Source organism: Vigna angularis, chromosome 2 (assembly GCF_016808095.1).
Source record: "Vigna angularis cultivar LongXiaoDou No.4 chromosome 2, ASM1680809v1, whole genome shotgun sequence".
Taxonomy (NCBI): Eukaryota; Viridiplantae; Streptophyta; class Magnoliopsida; order Fabales; family Fabaceae; genus Vigna; species Vigna angularis.
Window position 1 is genome coordinate 43242293 of NC_068971.1, and position 15901 is coordinate 43258193.

General features: G+C 31.7%; 2 protein-coding genes across 3 annotated transcripts; one reads left to right on the forward strand and one right to left on the reverse strand.

Annotated features, from left to right (window-relative positions):
* Positions 1-5843: 5843 nt before the first annotated feature.
* LOC108327029 (WAT1-related protein At2g37460) lies at positions 5844-9006 on the forward strand. Its single transcript, XM_017560693.2, has 7 exons — positions 5844-6130; positions 6213-6275; positions 6363-6479; positions 7229-7469; positions 7589-7750; positions 8184-8335; positions 8422-9006. Exons 1-7 carry the CDS (start codon positions 5934-5936, stop codon positions 8609-8611), a joined length of 1122 nt encoding a protein of 373 aa, XP_017416182.1. The 5' UTR covers positions 5844-5933; the 3' UTR covers positions 8612-9006.
* A 1350-nt stretch (positions 9007-10356) lies between these two features.
* LOC108328373 (type I inositol polyphosphate 5-phosphatase 8) lies at positions 10357-15669 on the reverse strand. Of its 2 annotated transcripts, XM_017562234.2 has the most exons (11): positions 15467-15669; positions 14526-14571; positions 14331-14415; positions 14146-14220; positions 13920-13998; positions 13690-13794; positions 12028-12391; positions 11629-11825; positions 11427-11535; positions 11188-11336; positions 10357-11032 (listed from the first exon to the last, which is right to left on the reverse strand). In XM_017562234.2, the coding sequence occupies exons 2-11, from the start codon at positions 14553-14555 to the stop codon at positions 10762-10764; spliced, it is 1464 nt and encodes a 487-aa protein (XP_017417723.1). In that variant the 5' UTR covers positions 14556-14571; positions 15467-15669; the 3' UTR covers positions 10357-10761. The 2 variants fall into 2 exon arrangements, with proteins under 2 accessions (XP_017417723.1, XP_052728636.1); XM_052872676.1 differs by lacking the exon at positions 15467-15669 and having other exon boundaries at positions 14526-14709.
* Positions 15670-15901: the final 232 nt, after the last annotated feature.

Below are 15901 nucleotides of genomic sequence, written 5' to 3' on the forward strand. Positions count from 1 at the left end.
TACATTTCTTATTTTATCCGATGTGAAACTTTATTTGTATCCAACACATCAATCTAATTAGGATCTAACATCGTATTGATGCTCAATTCATATTATCAAACTAACAAATTCGACAACGTTTCTGATCTATATATATATATATGTTTGATAATAAATTAACCGGACAGTCTTATGTTACAATTTATATTATCAAACTTGTTTACCATATAGATCATATATAACTTTTGTTTCTGCAGTTTGCGTAAATAGGATAAAGTGATAAACTTACGTGCAGAGTTTAGAGAAGCATTAATGAGCTAAAGTTTGATTTTGAGTCCAAAATTTGGAACGTTAAGCAAACACTATAACCAAAAGGAAGAAATTGTATCAGTTTTGGATGCGAAATTTATAAGAATCAGATCGTGCTTTCGGTCGACACCATTGTTTTCATCACATTAATATTAAAAGAAAAGACCAAACATACTTTTTTTCTTCTTTTTTCTTTGTCCTTTCTTCTTTATTTCAATTGAAAACACGTAAGTTTTGAATCTAACTATTTCATTACCCTTCAATTTATGCTATTGCTTTTTCAATCATTTGCGTTTTGTTCCTTAAAATCAAGAGAAAAGACACCATAAAGTCAAAATTTCAATTAAAAAGGATCAAAGGTATACGTGCCTTCTAAATCACTAGTTCTAGGTATAAGATTTTATTTATTTATTTATTTGGAATATCCTTCTTTATCTAATTATTAAAATTAAAAACTGTCGGCATTTTAACATCCGACACTTTACAAAAATTTTGCCTAATTCTCTAATATTATAAAGAAAAACATGTCTTGTTTATTTGGTTGGTGAAAAATTAGAGAAAAAAAGATAAACAGAAATAATTAAAAAATGAGATCTGTTATATTATTTCTCATTAATTTTTTATCGTCTCTTCTCCATTTTTTTTATTGTCCCTATATGAAAGATGATCTTAGTTTAGTTGGTTTGAAATAAAAATTGGGTGAAGGTGAATGACATATTTGTAAAGTTAAAGAATAAAGTGAGGATTTAAAAAGATTAAAGAGAAAATAAAAATGATTCCGTTATTATTTGATTAGTAGTGTGTATATGAGGGACCCGCGTTGAGTAAGATTCCAATTTTGACTGGCGCATGAACTCAAGGAATCTTCATATCCCAATCTTATCCTTTTCCCACCTCTCCAATACTATGCTTTCCCTTCTATTTTTATCTATTCTCTTCTCATGTTTTAAATGTTGCTTCTATATCTCTTTACCTAGCTATTCAATTTTAACATAAAATCCCCATTCAATATTGATAAATATAAATAATATTCAAATTTTAAATTAAATATAAAAAATATCCATTTCGTCTTCATTCTTATATCAGTTTTCTTTTTAAATTATTAAAATATATTTATCTTATTAGATATTTTAACAAATTTATATTAATTTTACATAGTCTTGGTCTCATCATTTATTTTCAAGGCACTTTGTTATTTTTACTTCTTTTTCTATAATTGTTTTACATCTTTGATATTTTTAAAACATATTTATATAATTATGATGTTTTTTTTGGTATTTGACATAGAGAAAAAAAGTATGTTTTTTTTATATATATTTGATTATGAGACAAAAATTATATATTTATATGTAAATAAGGATGAAGATAAACATTTTTACTTCAAATGAAATAATTAAATACGTATTCGTTCTACCATCCCATGTTGCGGTCTTTAATCAACACACTTAACATTTATTCATAATATTTTCTTCTTAACATATTCTTTTACATATTAATATTCTAATCTTAAAAAATCCTCTTATTTTTTGTAAGATAATCTTATTTTAAATATTCAATGCGAATTTTAACACTAGAGCTAAAAATTATATTATAGTGTACATAATCCAATTTCTTTCATAAAGACATAAGATTTGTGGAGAAATCCATTAAGTTATATTAACTATGTTTTTCATTTTTACTACAACGACGTTGTTATCTTTTTAAAATAAATAAATAAACATTTTTTATTATATTAATCAAATTGCTTTTGTTATGGTGCAACTTGTGTGCTAATAACTCTTCCAAATAACTCACATGTCAGAGTTAAATACGCAGAAACTCTTTGTCCTTTAAACCAATTTACCATTTATAATGTCTTTTACATACCATAGTTTACTTCAAGTATTATATACATATACAAAGACTTATATATTCTTTAAACTATCATTTTTTTTCCTCAAATGAATATTGGGTACCTTTTAGTATACCTTCTATATGTTTACACAAAAACTTTCCTATTATTATTGATGGTCAGAGTAGATACTCTAGGATTTATCTTATGAAGAAAAATAGTGAAACTATAATTTTACTTTATGGCTTTTTTACATTTATCCAAAATTAATTTAACAAAATCAGTAAGAGCATAATAACTAACAATGCCAGTAATTCAATTATAAATGATTTTTTATGACAATACTAGCATAATACATCAAACTTCTTACATTAAAAATCTAAAAAAAAAACCTAAGTGGAAATGAAAAATTAACATCTTCTGAAAATTACGCGATATTGCCTCATGTTTCAATCAAAACTTCCAAAGGTTTTTGGTCTTTATGTTATTGTGCATGTTATCGACTTTTATAAACAAACTTATCCTATCATAAATAACAAATGTCCTTTTCAAGTGTTTTAAATTAGCACCCAGTCTCTTAAACTTACTAGGTCTTCAAATGTCTTTATTTTGTCTACACATCTAAAAGGATAATAATATATTAATATAGATTTTTTTACTACATTTTAATATTATTTTTATTAAAAAAATAATTTTAAGAATAAAACAATTTTTGTTAAAAAAATAAAATTGATAATGAAATATGTACACTAAAAAAATTATTGAGCAAAACAATTTCTTCTATATATATATAGTTATATATAGATAAAATTACAAAAATTATTTAAATTTATTTTAGGCTTAAATGCTTATTTCTTCCTCAATATTAAGAGGTAAATTTTTGTTTAGTACCCAGTTTTAAAAATGAAGACATTGGGTCCCTATGTTATGAAAAGTGTATGAATAAGGTCCTGTCCGTTAAGTTGACAACAACGACGTTAAGAAAAAGTTAGACAGCAGAAGAGAGAAGAGAAAAAGTACGGCCGACCACATCAACATGAACTTAACGCCGTTGCCAGCACCTTATTCATATACTTTTTATAACATAGGGACTTAATGTCTTCATTTTTAAAACCGGGTACTAAACAGAAATTCACCTCTTAACATGCGGACGAAGTAAGCATTTAAGCCTTTATTTTATTATTTTATAATTATAAATAGTAATACTTTTAGTATTTTTATTTAACTTTATTTTATAATTATAAGTAATATAATTATTTTGTTAGGTTTTTTTTATTATTATAAGAAAAAAAATTAGAATGTGTTTCCCCTTATATTTATTAATACTAAATCAAATAAGGTGTAATTTTCATAATATTTTTGTCTTGAAATTAAGTATTAGGAATGAATGACGGATGAATCATGCAAGCCAACCTATTGACTCATAAGAAAAATGTACAAGACAAATTGAGTATTTTAGTTTAGTAACCCGTCTCACATAACCTTCAGCTCATTGATAGATGATAGGTCTATATTTGACTCGCATAGTTTATATGACTTAAATTCCTAAAATTCAACCCTACTAACAAAATATGTTTTAACTTTCTTCTAAGTAACATTCACAATTCTTCTCAATTTTATTAAAAAATAGCTCGTTCATTCACACCCGATGATTCATAAGTAAATTAGTTGTCTCATTTACATTTCTCTTGTTTTAATCCATTTCACAACAATTTCTATTTGTAACAGACTTTTAGTAAAAAGTTAAAAATTATAAAAGTGTAAATATTATTTATTTTAAAAGATAGATTTATAAAATTTATTATTTTTATTAATTTAATTAAGTAAAAATAAAAAACTATTAAAATCTTGCACATAGTATTTTAAAAGAAATTAATAATTTCTTACGTGGACGGTGGGCCAGTTCGCAAATCCACAAACCGTATGGAGGACTAGAAAAAATAATCTGATTTTTTTATGCCGAAGGGACTCATCCAACCTGCCTTTTGGGAGCCAAATGAAGGACCAATCAAAACGGTTTGCTTGCATTGGCATTCTTATTCAGCACCAAACTATGATCCTCCATTATAGAAATCGGTCATATTTCATTTGTGCCATCCCTTGTGGACCAATACTCATCCAAATACCTTTAAGTATTTCTCACAAACTTCCACACTACCCTTTAGTTCTACAGGATTCCTACAGTGGGAGAGGGAAGGATCCTCTATAACGGCTTCAACGATTAAGTTATAATTATAATGAGTCTTCAAGTGTTTGCAGTACATAGTTCAATGTGTTTTTTTACAGCCATCTTCTTTACAATTTTAATTGATAGAATCATTATTTTCATCCTATTTGAGATCTTTTTCTTCTGCCATGTTTATACATCAACATTAAGACCACTAATTATGATAACGTAATCATCCCAAAAAGCTTAATTATTCAAAAACCATGGATTAATAGTAATACATCTCGATAGCCTGATCGTGTTGACCAAGATGATCGTCACAAAAAGAAGGAGAAGAAGGAGGGACAAGTAGAATGGGAGGAGATGCTCAGAGACTTAATCATCTGGTTTTTAAACGTAAGGGGCAATTAAACACAACAATAATGCAAACATAAGAACAAAAACAAATACAAACACACATCAACATCATGTTAATTAGGGCCAACATCATCCAGGATTAAGAAATAATATTAGGTTATTTTGATTGTAGTAACTAAATAAAACCAAAAGTGTTTGTTTGTGTTGTGCACCCACAGATAAAGAATGAAAGAGGTCCACTTGTGTATAAAATAAACTGTGAGTGGGTGCCTGAGAGCAGAAAATGGGTGGAGTATCCAAATACTGATGCTAGTGGCTGCACATATTAAAAGCACAAAGAAACAAACTGCTTACAAAGGCTTAAAGCTACACCAGCTACAAAGTGGACCTCAGTGCTTTCCATTGTTTGAAGTCTTGACCTAAGACCAAAGTCACCAAAACTCTAACGCATTACACAACAAAGCAAAACTAATAGCAGAGGATATGGTTATTATGCTTGTGCTAATCATGCTTCATACGTCGCTCTCGACTATTGACTCATTGGTTTTCTATTCAATAATGCATCTGAATAATTCACCACCCTTTTTATCCACAACTTTACATTGTTTCGTCCTCTTCCATTAACTCCCTAAGAGGAACGAAAGTACACCTCCTGAATTTTGCAGAAAATCGGAAATAAACAAGCTAAAAGGATATTTGTCATTCCGATATTGATCGGGATTTTACGTCCAATTGGTGCTGTCACATAATCAAGATCAGCTCCATCATGGATCCAAATCATTCTCTAAAAGTAAACAAGCACCTCATTGGAAATCATCTACTGGGGCACTACTTTTCTTTCTCATCTTCTGACAAACAACAGAAAAAAATTGTCGACAGAAAAATCTACTTCGTAATTATAGTTTATTAGTAATAATCATGTAAAATAAACGAATCACGAAAGAAGAAAATAAAGAAGAAACAATTGAACGATATTATTATAAAAGGTACTCCATGATGAGTAACATTCCAACTATGCAAAAAGATAGTAATAATTGAAAGCAGACACCGACATTTTAAAGAATTTGAGGATCAAGTACGTTGATTACTGTGACTCTCCCACTTGGTTACGTGAAATAACAGACGTCCTATTTGAGTGTATAAATATAATGTATACTATACTATTAATTTTCTATGCACCAATTCATGTACACGCCACTCCACTATATAAACACAAGCTATCTGTGGTGCACCAGTGTGCTATCTTATTCTTGTGCCTCAAGAAATAGGCTAGTCCCAAGCAGAAACAAGATGGCTTGTTATCAACAAAAACTGTTTGAAAGACTGAAGCCATTCATAGGTGTAGTTTTCTTGCAGTTTGGATATTCTGGTATGGATGTTCTATCCAAGGCTGCACTCAACAGGGGAATGAGTAACTATGTATTTGTTGTGTACCGTCATGTTTTTGCCTTTGTTGTCATGGCCCCTTTTGCAGTGTTCTTGGAGAAGTATGTTTTTCTCTTCCATTTATGTGTGTACGATTATTTGTGTGAACATGTTCTTGAAGTAATGCTGCAATACTTTTAACAGGAAAGTGAGGCCGAAGATGACGTTTTCGATCTTCATGAAGATAGTGATTCTCAGCCTGCTAGAGTAATTTCATGCATGCATGCTTTTTACACTTTCTGCTAACCATGCAATATTCATGCACTTAACTCTGTCATTACTGTCTTATGGCAGGCCAGTTATTGATCAAAATTTATACTTTTTGGGAATGAAGTACACCACAGCAACCTTTGCTGTTTCCATGTACAATGTTCTCCCTGCCATTACCTTTGTCATGGCTTGGATTCTTAGGTAAAATTCTGAAGCCTTTCAACAATTCAGGTTTATGTCTAAAAAGACATCATAAGTTTTGTTGGATTCTATTTTTGAGGGTGTATGATTACATAAATATGATATGAGCTCAACTCATACAAGAATGGAAAACATTTTAAACTCAAAACCTCAAAATATTGAGTTTGAGTTTTTTTTATAATATTTAATTTTGCTATTTCTAATCAATGAGACTTAAGTTCATTGTATTTCTAACAAGCTTTTTTATTAGAGACATAGTAACATTAATACAAAGAAGGTTGTATAATTATTTTGTATAACAATAAGAAAGCTGGAAAGAGAAGAAAGATGAATATCATGATAGAAAGAAATTAAGAGAAAACAAATTATAGAAAGTGTAACAAGACTTTTATCATTAAAAAATTACAAATTAAAGGTATATATATAGCATTCCACTAGACTAGACTGATGGAGAGTATAAAATATGTGTAAACCACTTATGTGTGAATAAAACGAATAAAAGATTCTCACCAATTTTGTAGTTGCTTGATTATCTTTTTCTTTTTAACGCATTAACGTGTTTAGTTTGCTAGAAAAACATCTAAAGTAGAACAATTAACATTGAAATATACAAATCATGTTATGTCTGTAACTGGATGCATTAGGAACCACTTCAATATCTATCTGTAAAACTCAAAAAAATGTTACATGAAGCGAACTCTATGTGCTATTTTCATGAAATCTATCTGAAACTTGAGTGGCAATCCCAGGCTTGAGAAGATAAAATTAAAAAGCACACGCAGTCAAGCAAAGGTGGTGGGAACTTTAGCAACTGTTGCAGGTGCCATGATCATGACACTGATAAAGGGTCCAATACTCGATCTATTTGGAACACACGCCAGCAATACAAACAACGTGCAAAATGGTGGGGTAAATCTTGAACATGCAATAAAGGGATCAGTGATGATCACAATTGGCTGCTTTAGTTGCGCTTGTTTCATGATTCTCCAAGTGAGTCGTCGTCGTCATCATCATCATCTATCGCTGTTGATAGAAGAATGAATCCCAATCACATTTTTCTTCTGATTTCATGGGGTCACTAATACAATTTCATCTCTTGCTCTATCTAGGCTATTACCATTGAAGCCTACCCTGCTGAACTCTCTCTTACAGCATGGATATGCTTATTGGGAACGGTTGAAGGTGGCATAGTGGCACTGGTTATGGAAAGGAATAATTTTTCAGCTTGGTCTCTGAAATGGGATACAAAATTGCTTGCTGCTGTCTACAGTGTAGGTTATTTACTTTTTTGGCTGATCAAACATAAGAAAATACAATCTACCTCTGAGTTTAAGAAAATAATACATAAGTTTGTTTCAAAGTCATTAGGTCCTGAAGGTATCATAATTATGTCTGTTTCTGCATGGCATGCATTTAAAGGTTTTCAATTTAGGAGAAAAAAAAATTACAGACACTTTGTCATTTGGTTATTAATTGAGAATCACTGGTCCAGGACCACTCAAGAATTTCTTGCTCCCACAGAGGGTTCACTGGATCAGCATTGCCATCCATAAACTATATATTTATTGCAGACATTATAACAGATTAACTTTAAAATAGAATTTATAAATGCCACTACACTACCTTCATGCATAAAGTATCAAATTTAATAATTAATTTTGGAATATTTTATCACGTCTAAATTTACAAAGTATTCTCATGCAGGGCATAGTTTGCTCAGGAATGGCTTATTACATCCAAGGAGCTGTGATGAAAGATAGAGGTCCGGTCTTTGTGACAACTTTTAACCCTCTCTGCATGGTCATTGTGGCTATCATGGGCTCCTTCTTTCTGGCAGAACAAATGTACCTTGGAAGGTAATAGGAAATCCAATCACATGCCCATAAAACTCACTAAAAACTCATAAGAAAATTAAACTAAATAAATCTGAAATTTTTTACAGGGCAATTGGTGCTATCGTGATTATTGCAGGACTGTATCTGGTGGTGTGGGGTAAAAGCAAAGACTACGAGTCATCAAGTACGATTACTGAAGAGAATATGTTGTCAGCCAAGCAAACAGTAGAAAAGAGCAATAGCAAAGAAGAACATTTCAGTAACTTAGGCACCATAGCACGAGATGAACAAGTATGAGGAAACATAACAAATTCAATCTAAATTTCGGCAATCAGGGATATTTCACCATCCAAACGCCTATTTGACAGAAAAATGATATACACGTTCTTAGTTATTTCATCCTTCAAATATTATGCAGTAGTAGAGGTTTTCAATATGTACCACACTCTGGTATGTCAAAAGGCAAGTTCTAATATAAGGCAAGAAAATCCCAACAAAAGAAGACTGAACAATTTCGAATACTAGTTATATTGATGCAGAGCTCCATATCAAGGATCAATTTCTAATTCAGAATAGCTACAAATTTCAGAGGCTGGAGATTTATTTATTCCAACCAGCTCACTCACCAATTCACTTGAAATGACACCATCCAATTAACAAGTGAATCTAACATAGTGAAATTTGATTTTCAATTCTGCATAACTAATAGTGAATGGCTCAACAGGCATGTATGATACTATAAAACAGGGTTTGGTGAAAATCATTTTTCTACATAAGGAGGTTCAAAAAGCCAAGTCGGATAGTAGACCTCTCAAATTTGACTAAACAATGCCTCTCATCATCGAGAGAATCTCACTTAATAAGAATCTTTAACATTATATAAAACTTTTCCTATAGCTCTGCAAGGAAACTTTGCCTAACACAACTGATTTATAGTTATTCAAATATGTTAGTCAATGAAATAAAACAAGTAAATAGCTCTGTAAATCTATTCAAGTAAATCTTATGGTGAAACTATTGGAAAACAATAAAGAAGAAATGAAACAGAGGTTTAGTTAATCTCAATGACAAGTCCATCGTGTCAGGACTAAAAAATGCACTATGAACAAGACCACTGGGTTACAATAAATTACCCTAACATAATTTAGCTATACATATCTTTCATGGTTCCCTTTTGTTCTCGACAAGGATGATTTGTCCACCATTGAGGAAATATTTAAACACCTGCGCTGTTGTTGATAATCAACGAGGAAAGGTGTCTACAATCCAAACTATTTACTCATATGAACACTAACAGAGGAAACTTCTGCTTGAAGATTTGAAGTGCTTGTTGAAGCAGTAACTGGGTCAAATAACTGGTCAATAAAATGACAACTAAAAGCATGAACAGTTTCCCCAAGAAGTATTGGCTCAGGACATTCTTCTCAAGATATGTTATGAAACCTTCACTGCCTGTAGCCTATTGGAAAAATACACGCACCTGATAGTTTTCCATGAAAGCAAGGTCTCGTCCTTCAAAAATCCAGGATTCTTTCGCTGCCAAAATGCCTGATTCTGGAAAGACTAACACGACAAAAAGTTTCTAAAAAAGGTGAAAAGAATTAGACTGTTGGTTCAAACACGAGAAGAGGAGGGATTCTTATGTGTGCTTTAGATAAAATAAACTATGACTAGTAAGGATAGGAACACCATTAGTAAAGTGAAAAATTCACTTGCTGATTTAAGTTTATAGGAGTAATAAAAAGTATTTTCATTATTTTTAAACTCCAAAAATAGTTACATTTTCTTTTCAATATTTTATTATCATATCTTTACTCTTTATTATGTTTTTCCATTTGAAGATTTTCTTTTCATGAAATGTAGACTTTATTTTCTTGGATATAACCGGTTCCTGTAAATAGTATTTACGAACAAAATTAATATTTGATTCAAATAATTAAAGAATATTCATGAGAAAACAACAACAATAATAAAGTAAAATAAAAAGTACAAACAATAAAAAAACAACACCTTTAATAAATGCAGAAAACCTTCTCAGTGCATAGTGACAAACACCATCAATGTTTATTCTATACAAATAATACAAGTTGAACATTGTATTAAAAAATATCAAATATCGATATATTAATAATAGTAATAAGTATTGCTTTGATTACAATTTAAAATTTACAAATATTATCAATCAACATTTTCTTCTTCAAAATTTCCTGAGTTATTCATAGTATATTGACAACTATCCTAGCCGCTCGAGAAGTCGAGGTGTTTGGCCATAGTTCCAACACAAACCTCTTAACTAATCCCCACAAAAAACATCAGGGGTTGTTAGGGTACACGAAAATGAATACCCGAAAGACATGGATATATACCAAAGTGCACCATCTTGGACTGCGTTTGCACTTGAAGGTGGTATCGATCCGAAAACTACCTCTGCCTAGTGTCTTACGGACTTAAAACCTGGGAACTGTGTCGATGCAACTTTGAGCTCTCGTTAGCAGGAAGAGTTGCTCTTCTGCTTGGACTTTAGCAGCACTAGTTGATGACAACGCAGTACTTGTCAAGGGTTTTAACGTACAGGACCTGGGAACTCGATATTTGCTCGTCAAGTCCACTTCAACAGAGAATAGTGAATAAACTGGCCTGTGGTCTGAGAACTTGGACTCTCCCCGAACATACCACATCTGATTCAGACTTTCTCCTTTCCAAAGAATTCGATCGCACCTGATTTCACATCCCGCACAACCAATTTTGTCTCCGTTAAAAGAACTAAGCAATACAACAGTGATCATATAATTAATGTTACGTTTCAAAGGACTTTGCCCTTGGTGGATGACAAAGCCCAAACTATAGATGAATAGGGAATTCTCAAATCTTACCAAGCAGGAGTTCGTCGTTTTTCCCTGGATTTGGAAGATTGGGCAACATAGTGATCAGAATTGGTCAAGTATTTGTAAGTAGGAGCAAAGTATATGTCCCCTTCATTCCAACCTTTGAATACTCGACCAGCCCTCTGCTCTATCCTTAGCTGCCAACCCAAGTAAACACAATATATAGTGTTAGCAAAGAGATTTTAAGTAATAAACTAAAACACCAAAAATCATAGCAAACATATTACCTGATCCTTCTCCAGTAATGCCTGCCAATTATTCTTCTTTAGTAGTTCATGTGTGTCCTCATAGCCAGCAGCTAGTCGATAATTCAAGTCGCCAAGCCAAATAATATTACTATACACATACCAAGAAAATTCAAATGATGATCAGAACAGATTAAAAGAAACTAAGACTAAAAGGTAAAAATTGTATAAGTAAAGAATTTACTCGTGTTCCAAAATACTTTCAGGAGGGAGAGAATGAGGAAGAGATTTAAAGGAGTGAGAAAATTTGGTTTTCTTCAAGATTTCCGAGACGTCCAAGTTTCTTCGCAATTCGTCACCAAATTTCTCCCCAGAAGCCAAGTGGGTGCAAACGAAGCAGAACGTGGTGTTGTACAATGTCATGCTAATCGATGTTGAACCCTGTTAACAAGCAGAACAAGTAAATAAAAATTGCACACTCTACTTGTCCACAACTTTTATGTTACATCTCAATCAGAACAAAAAACAAAGGTCAAGTGCTCACCAGTATCCTACTATAGTATAAGCCATTTTTTAGTGATGAAAAAAAATTACGAGAATTGCATGTCATGAGAACGTAATTAGAAAATGGATTTTCATTCACCTTATTTCCAAGATAACCCATGATGCCTCGGCCAACACAGGACACTTTCAAATTGGAAACATGGGTGCAAAGATCCGCTCGAACCCACACGCACAAGAAAATACCAACCATTTGCTTGCTTGCTGCTAAGCAATAGCGTCGTGGAGTCTTAGGAAACTTTTCTCCATTATCCAACTCACCATCTAAAGGGACAAAATCTGAAAAACTTTGCCTACATTTGAGGTCGTGGTCACCATTGTTCTCATCATCGTCATAGTTGTTGGTGTTCAAGGCTTCATGCATAAGGCCCAACCACTTCGCCGCTGGGCCACTGTCCTCCGGCCCAAGTACGTTCCCCGCATTTAGCGGTACGATTTCTTGGAACCTAACAAAATTCACGCCAATAAATCAAATGAAAACAACTCCACAACAATGCTAGTCAAAATTAATGCTACGCCCACTTTCCTTTTTATCTCTCTTTCGAAGTTATTTTTGCACCAACCAAGAACACAATAAATCTTTTCATTGAATTTTCTATTTTATTCATTTCTCTCTTCATTTAACAAAATAAGTTATTTAAAGATTAGAAAATACATGACATTATAATTAATAATTAGTGTATTGAACTTTATATATAATAAATAAAGATAATAGTTCTACGAAAAATTCGATACTAATGAAGTATGAGGGTTAAGTATTACTACTGTTTACTGAGGAAGTAAAACTGATAGCATGAGGTACTGTAGAATATTAAAATATAAAATGTGTAAAGTCCACTAGGGTTCCAGAATAAGCTAAAGTCAACTTTTGATGCTGTAACCGTTCTGAGATTTCTCATTCAACAATTTTTTCTATAGAAAAGAACAATTAGAAGTAATTACACAGTTTTGTGCGGTTGCAAAATTATTGCATAGTCAATTTCAATGTATAATTCTGAATTTTAATGTAAATAAAGAAAATAAAATGTTGTTTTAAGATTCTTTTAAGATATGTTGATGTTACTTTAAGAATAAAAATTACTTCTACGTTCTCTCAATAAAATCCAAATATTATTCTACGCATAGATCATTTTTAACACACACACACACACACACACATATATATATATATATATATATATATATATATAAGACACACATATAGTCCATTCTTTTGTTTTTATACTCTGACGGTTTGGTCTTCTTCTATTTGTCACAAACATTTGATGATTTAAGAATTTTAAAGTCTCATTAATAGTGTTTTAAAATATGCAATTATTTAGCATCACACAGCAAACATCAAACAACAAGTTATTAAATAAGGATCTTGTAGTTCAAATACGATACAAAGTAATAGTTATGTTTTTATTAAATAATTTGCAACATGTGCCTGTTAACATTAAATATACTTTAGTATAAAGAATTAAGTGATAGTGAATTGTAAAGAATATACTATATTTATAATTAAAATAAATTTTTATTTTAAATAAAGAAATTTTGACCAATAATACTGAATGAAATGATTTAAAATAAAAAAAACGATTTGAATTTATGTTAAGAATGTATTAAAAATGAGAATAAATATGTATTTATATACGTTTGGTAGAGAGGAAATAAGTGGTGAGAAATAAAAAGTTGAAAAAGAAAAAGAACAAAAAAGTTATTTTATTAGAAAAAAAAAAAAAAGATATTAGAAGATGCATACCCAATTACATAGATGTGAGGGTCGGAAGGAGACGTGAGCCAATTCCTCAAACTCAAACCTTCCTTGGGTGATTTCCCTCCCACATTCCACGTTCCCACGAACATCCTATAATTCCTCAATCATTTTCACAACTCAATAATTTATTTACCCAAATAACTGCACACACACCACTTTTATAATCTTTGAATAGCCACACATTATTTCAACGAAGGGTTTGATGCAAGTATTACCTAAGGTTCAGAGCTCCAGTGCCACTTTCAGGACTTGATTGCTTCCCAAGCACCAAACCTTTCATTCCACTCTTCCCCTCTTTCAAAACAAATCCACCAATTATAAGTCATAACTACTATTAAACCTAATTAATCAAATTCACGCTAGGCTTAAACTCATTATCATCATTCAAAATCAACACATCATTTCATCTCACGGCTTAGACGTGTACTGTTCGTAAGTTACCTGAGAAATCATCATCCGGTACGGCGACGTAACGATCTTCGTCTGAGAAACTCTTTCTTCTTTCCATCGCAGTTGCTGCGTCCACACATAGAAGAAAACAAACTCACGGTCAAGGTTTAACACCAAAAGTGAAAACCAAACGCAAATTCAAAACCGATAACGACAATTGAAGAATCGCGTTTCACCTGTTGCATCGTAGTCTGACTGAAACTTCTCAGCACCGTTCTTCGTATTGAGCCACTTCCTCATGGTTAATTTAGGCCACGAAGACTGCATCCCGAAAATTAGAATTGAAATAAATAACCGTTTCGCGATCAACGAGAGAAGATGAAAATGAAAAGGAAAAAGAAAGAAAATAGCGTGGTGGTGCATGTGCATACCTTGGATAACTTCTTCGACTCTGTCTTCATTGCTGATGACTTGAAACTGAGACAAATTAGAAAGCAATTAAATGATGAGGAGAAAGAAAACGATAAAGGAAACATAGGTGGCGGCAACGTTTTAAGATCTAGATCATCCAAATCCTAGAGGGAATGTTTTATAATTCCATTTGGTGATTTTTTACTAATTACGGGATGTCATACATGGAAAACAAAAATAAAGAAAATTATGTGGATCTAGATATTTATTTACTTATCCAAGAAAATTATGTCAGTGTTTAAAAATCTTAAACAAGCGGTTTTCAATTGCAATATAAAAGAACTAGTTGCAGGGGAAACAGAGACAGCTTTTGAGACAACAACAAAAAATATAACCTACATGAAAAATACACAAAAGGTTGGGTTCTTTGAGTTACGCAAAGTTTTGCACTTTACAGAAAACAGTGAAGAGATGAACTACTAAAGAACCATAAAAAGTTTGGGTTTTGGTACTTTTTCCATCGTCTTTAGGCTTGGTAATAATTAAAAGGAAGTTTGTGATCTCGATGAACGTCCATTGAAAAAGTGTAGCTTTTCTGACTTCCTCTTGTTGTAAAGAAAAACTCTTGGAAGCATAATTTGATCATTAATTGACTGAAGAAAAGCAAACCGAAAGAAAAAGAAAAAAGGTCTCTTAATTCTGAAAGTCTTTTGAGGAGGCTGGAGAAGAATAAGATGCAGAGAATAAAGAACTAAGTTACAAGCAGAACAAAATGCAAATCAAAGGTTACTGAAAAGTGAGTCAACGACATTGCTAAAAGAGACCGTCCTTCACAAATTTGAAAAGAGAGATGAAAAAAGAGCAAAGAACGTAGTGATAGTAGTTAATGGTGATTCTAAAAGAAAATGACAACGTAAACCGATGAAGCTACCCTATAAACCAGTGTTGGAAGATCACTTACAAGAATGGACCAAGGTTTCAGTTTAACAGTGGTGATTAGAGACTCTTTCGCTTTCTAGTCCAAGCTTCAACTTCCCTTTATTTTTTGTTTATGATGTAATTAGAGAGAGTTAGAAGAGAAAGAATAAGTGAGTGTCGGAAGGTCCTGTTAGCTTTGCTTGGTTCGGTGGATTGAGAAAGAATGCAGAGAAAGCTTAGGTTGGGGCGTTTTCCGGAAAAACAAAAGAGTTATGCGGCTATCAAAATTTATACATGTACGGATATTTAAGATTCAAGATTCCAGAGGAAAAGAAGAGTGGGTAATTCTTTTTCATGATTTTTAAAATAGTAATTATTAAAATATTATATATATTATATATTGAGGCTATTTTTAATATGTTATAATTGAAAAAAAGACTAAAAAATATAATTATAATGCTGTGATTAGTTTTCATTG

Coding starts and splice junctions, on each gene's coding strand:
- LOC108327029 (XM_017560693.2), top strand. CDS start 5,934: ATGGCTTGTTATCAACAAAAACTGTTTGAAAGACTGAAGCCATTCATA. Junction 6,276..6,362: donor GTGATTCTCAGCCTGCTAGA/GTAATTTCATGC, acceptor GTCTTATGGCAG/GCCAGTTATTGATCAAAATT. Junction 7,470..7,588: donor CTTGTTTCATGATTCTCCAA/GTGAGTCGTCGT, acceptor TGCTCTATCTAG/GCTATTACCATTGAAGCCTA.
- LOC108328373 (XM_052872676.1), bottom strand. CDS start 14,630: ATGTTTCCTTTATCGTTTTCTTTCTCCTCATCATTTAATTGCTTTCTA. Junction 14,221..14,330: donor GTCAGACTACGATGCAACAG/GTGAAACGCGAT, acceptor GTGTGGACGCAG/CAACTGCGATGGAAAGAAGA. Junction 11,337..11,426: donor CATTACTGGAGAAGGATCAG/GTAATATGTTTG, acceptor TTGGGTTGGCAG/CTAAGGATAGAGCAGAGGGC.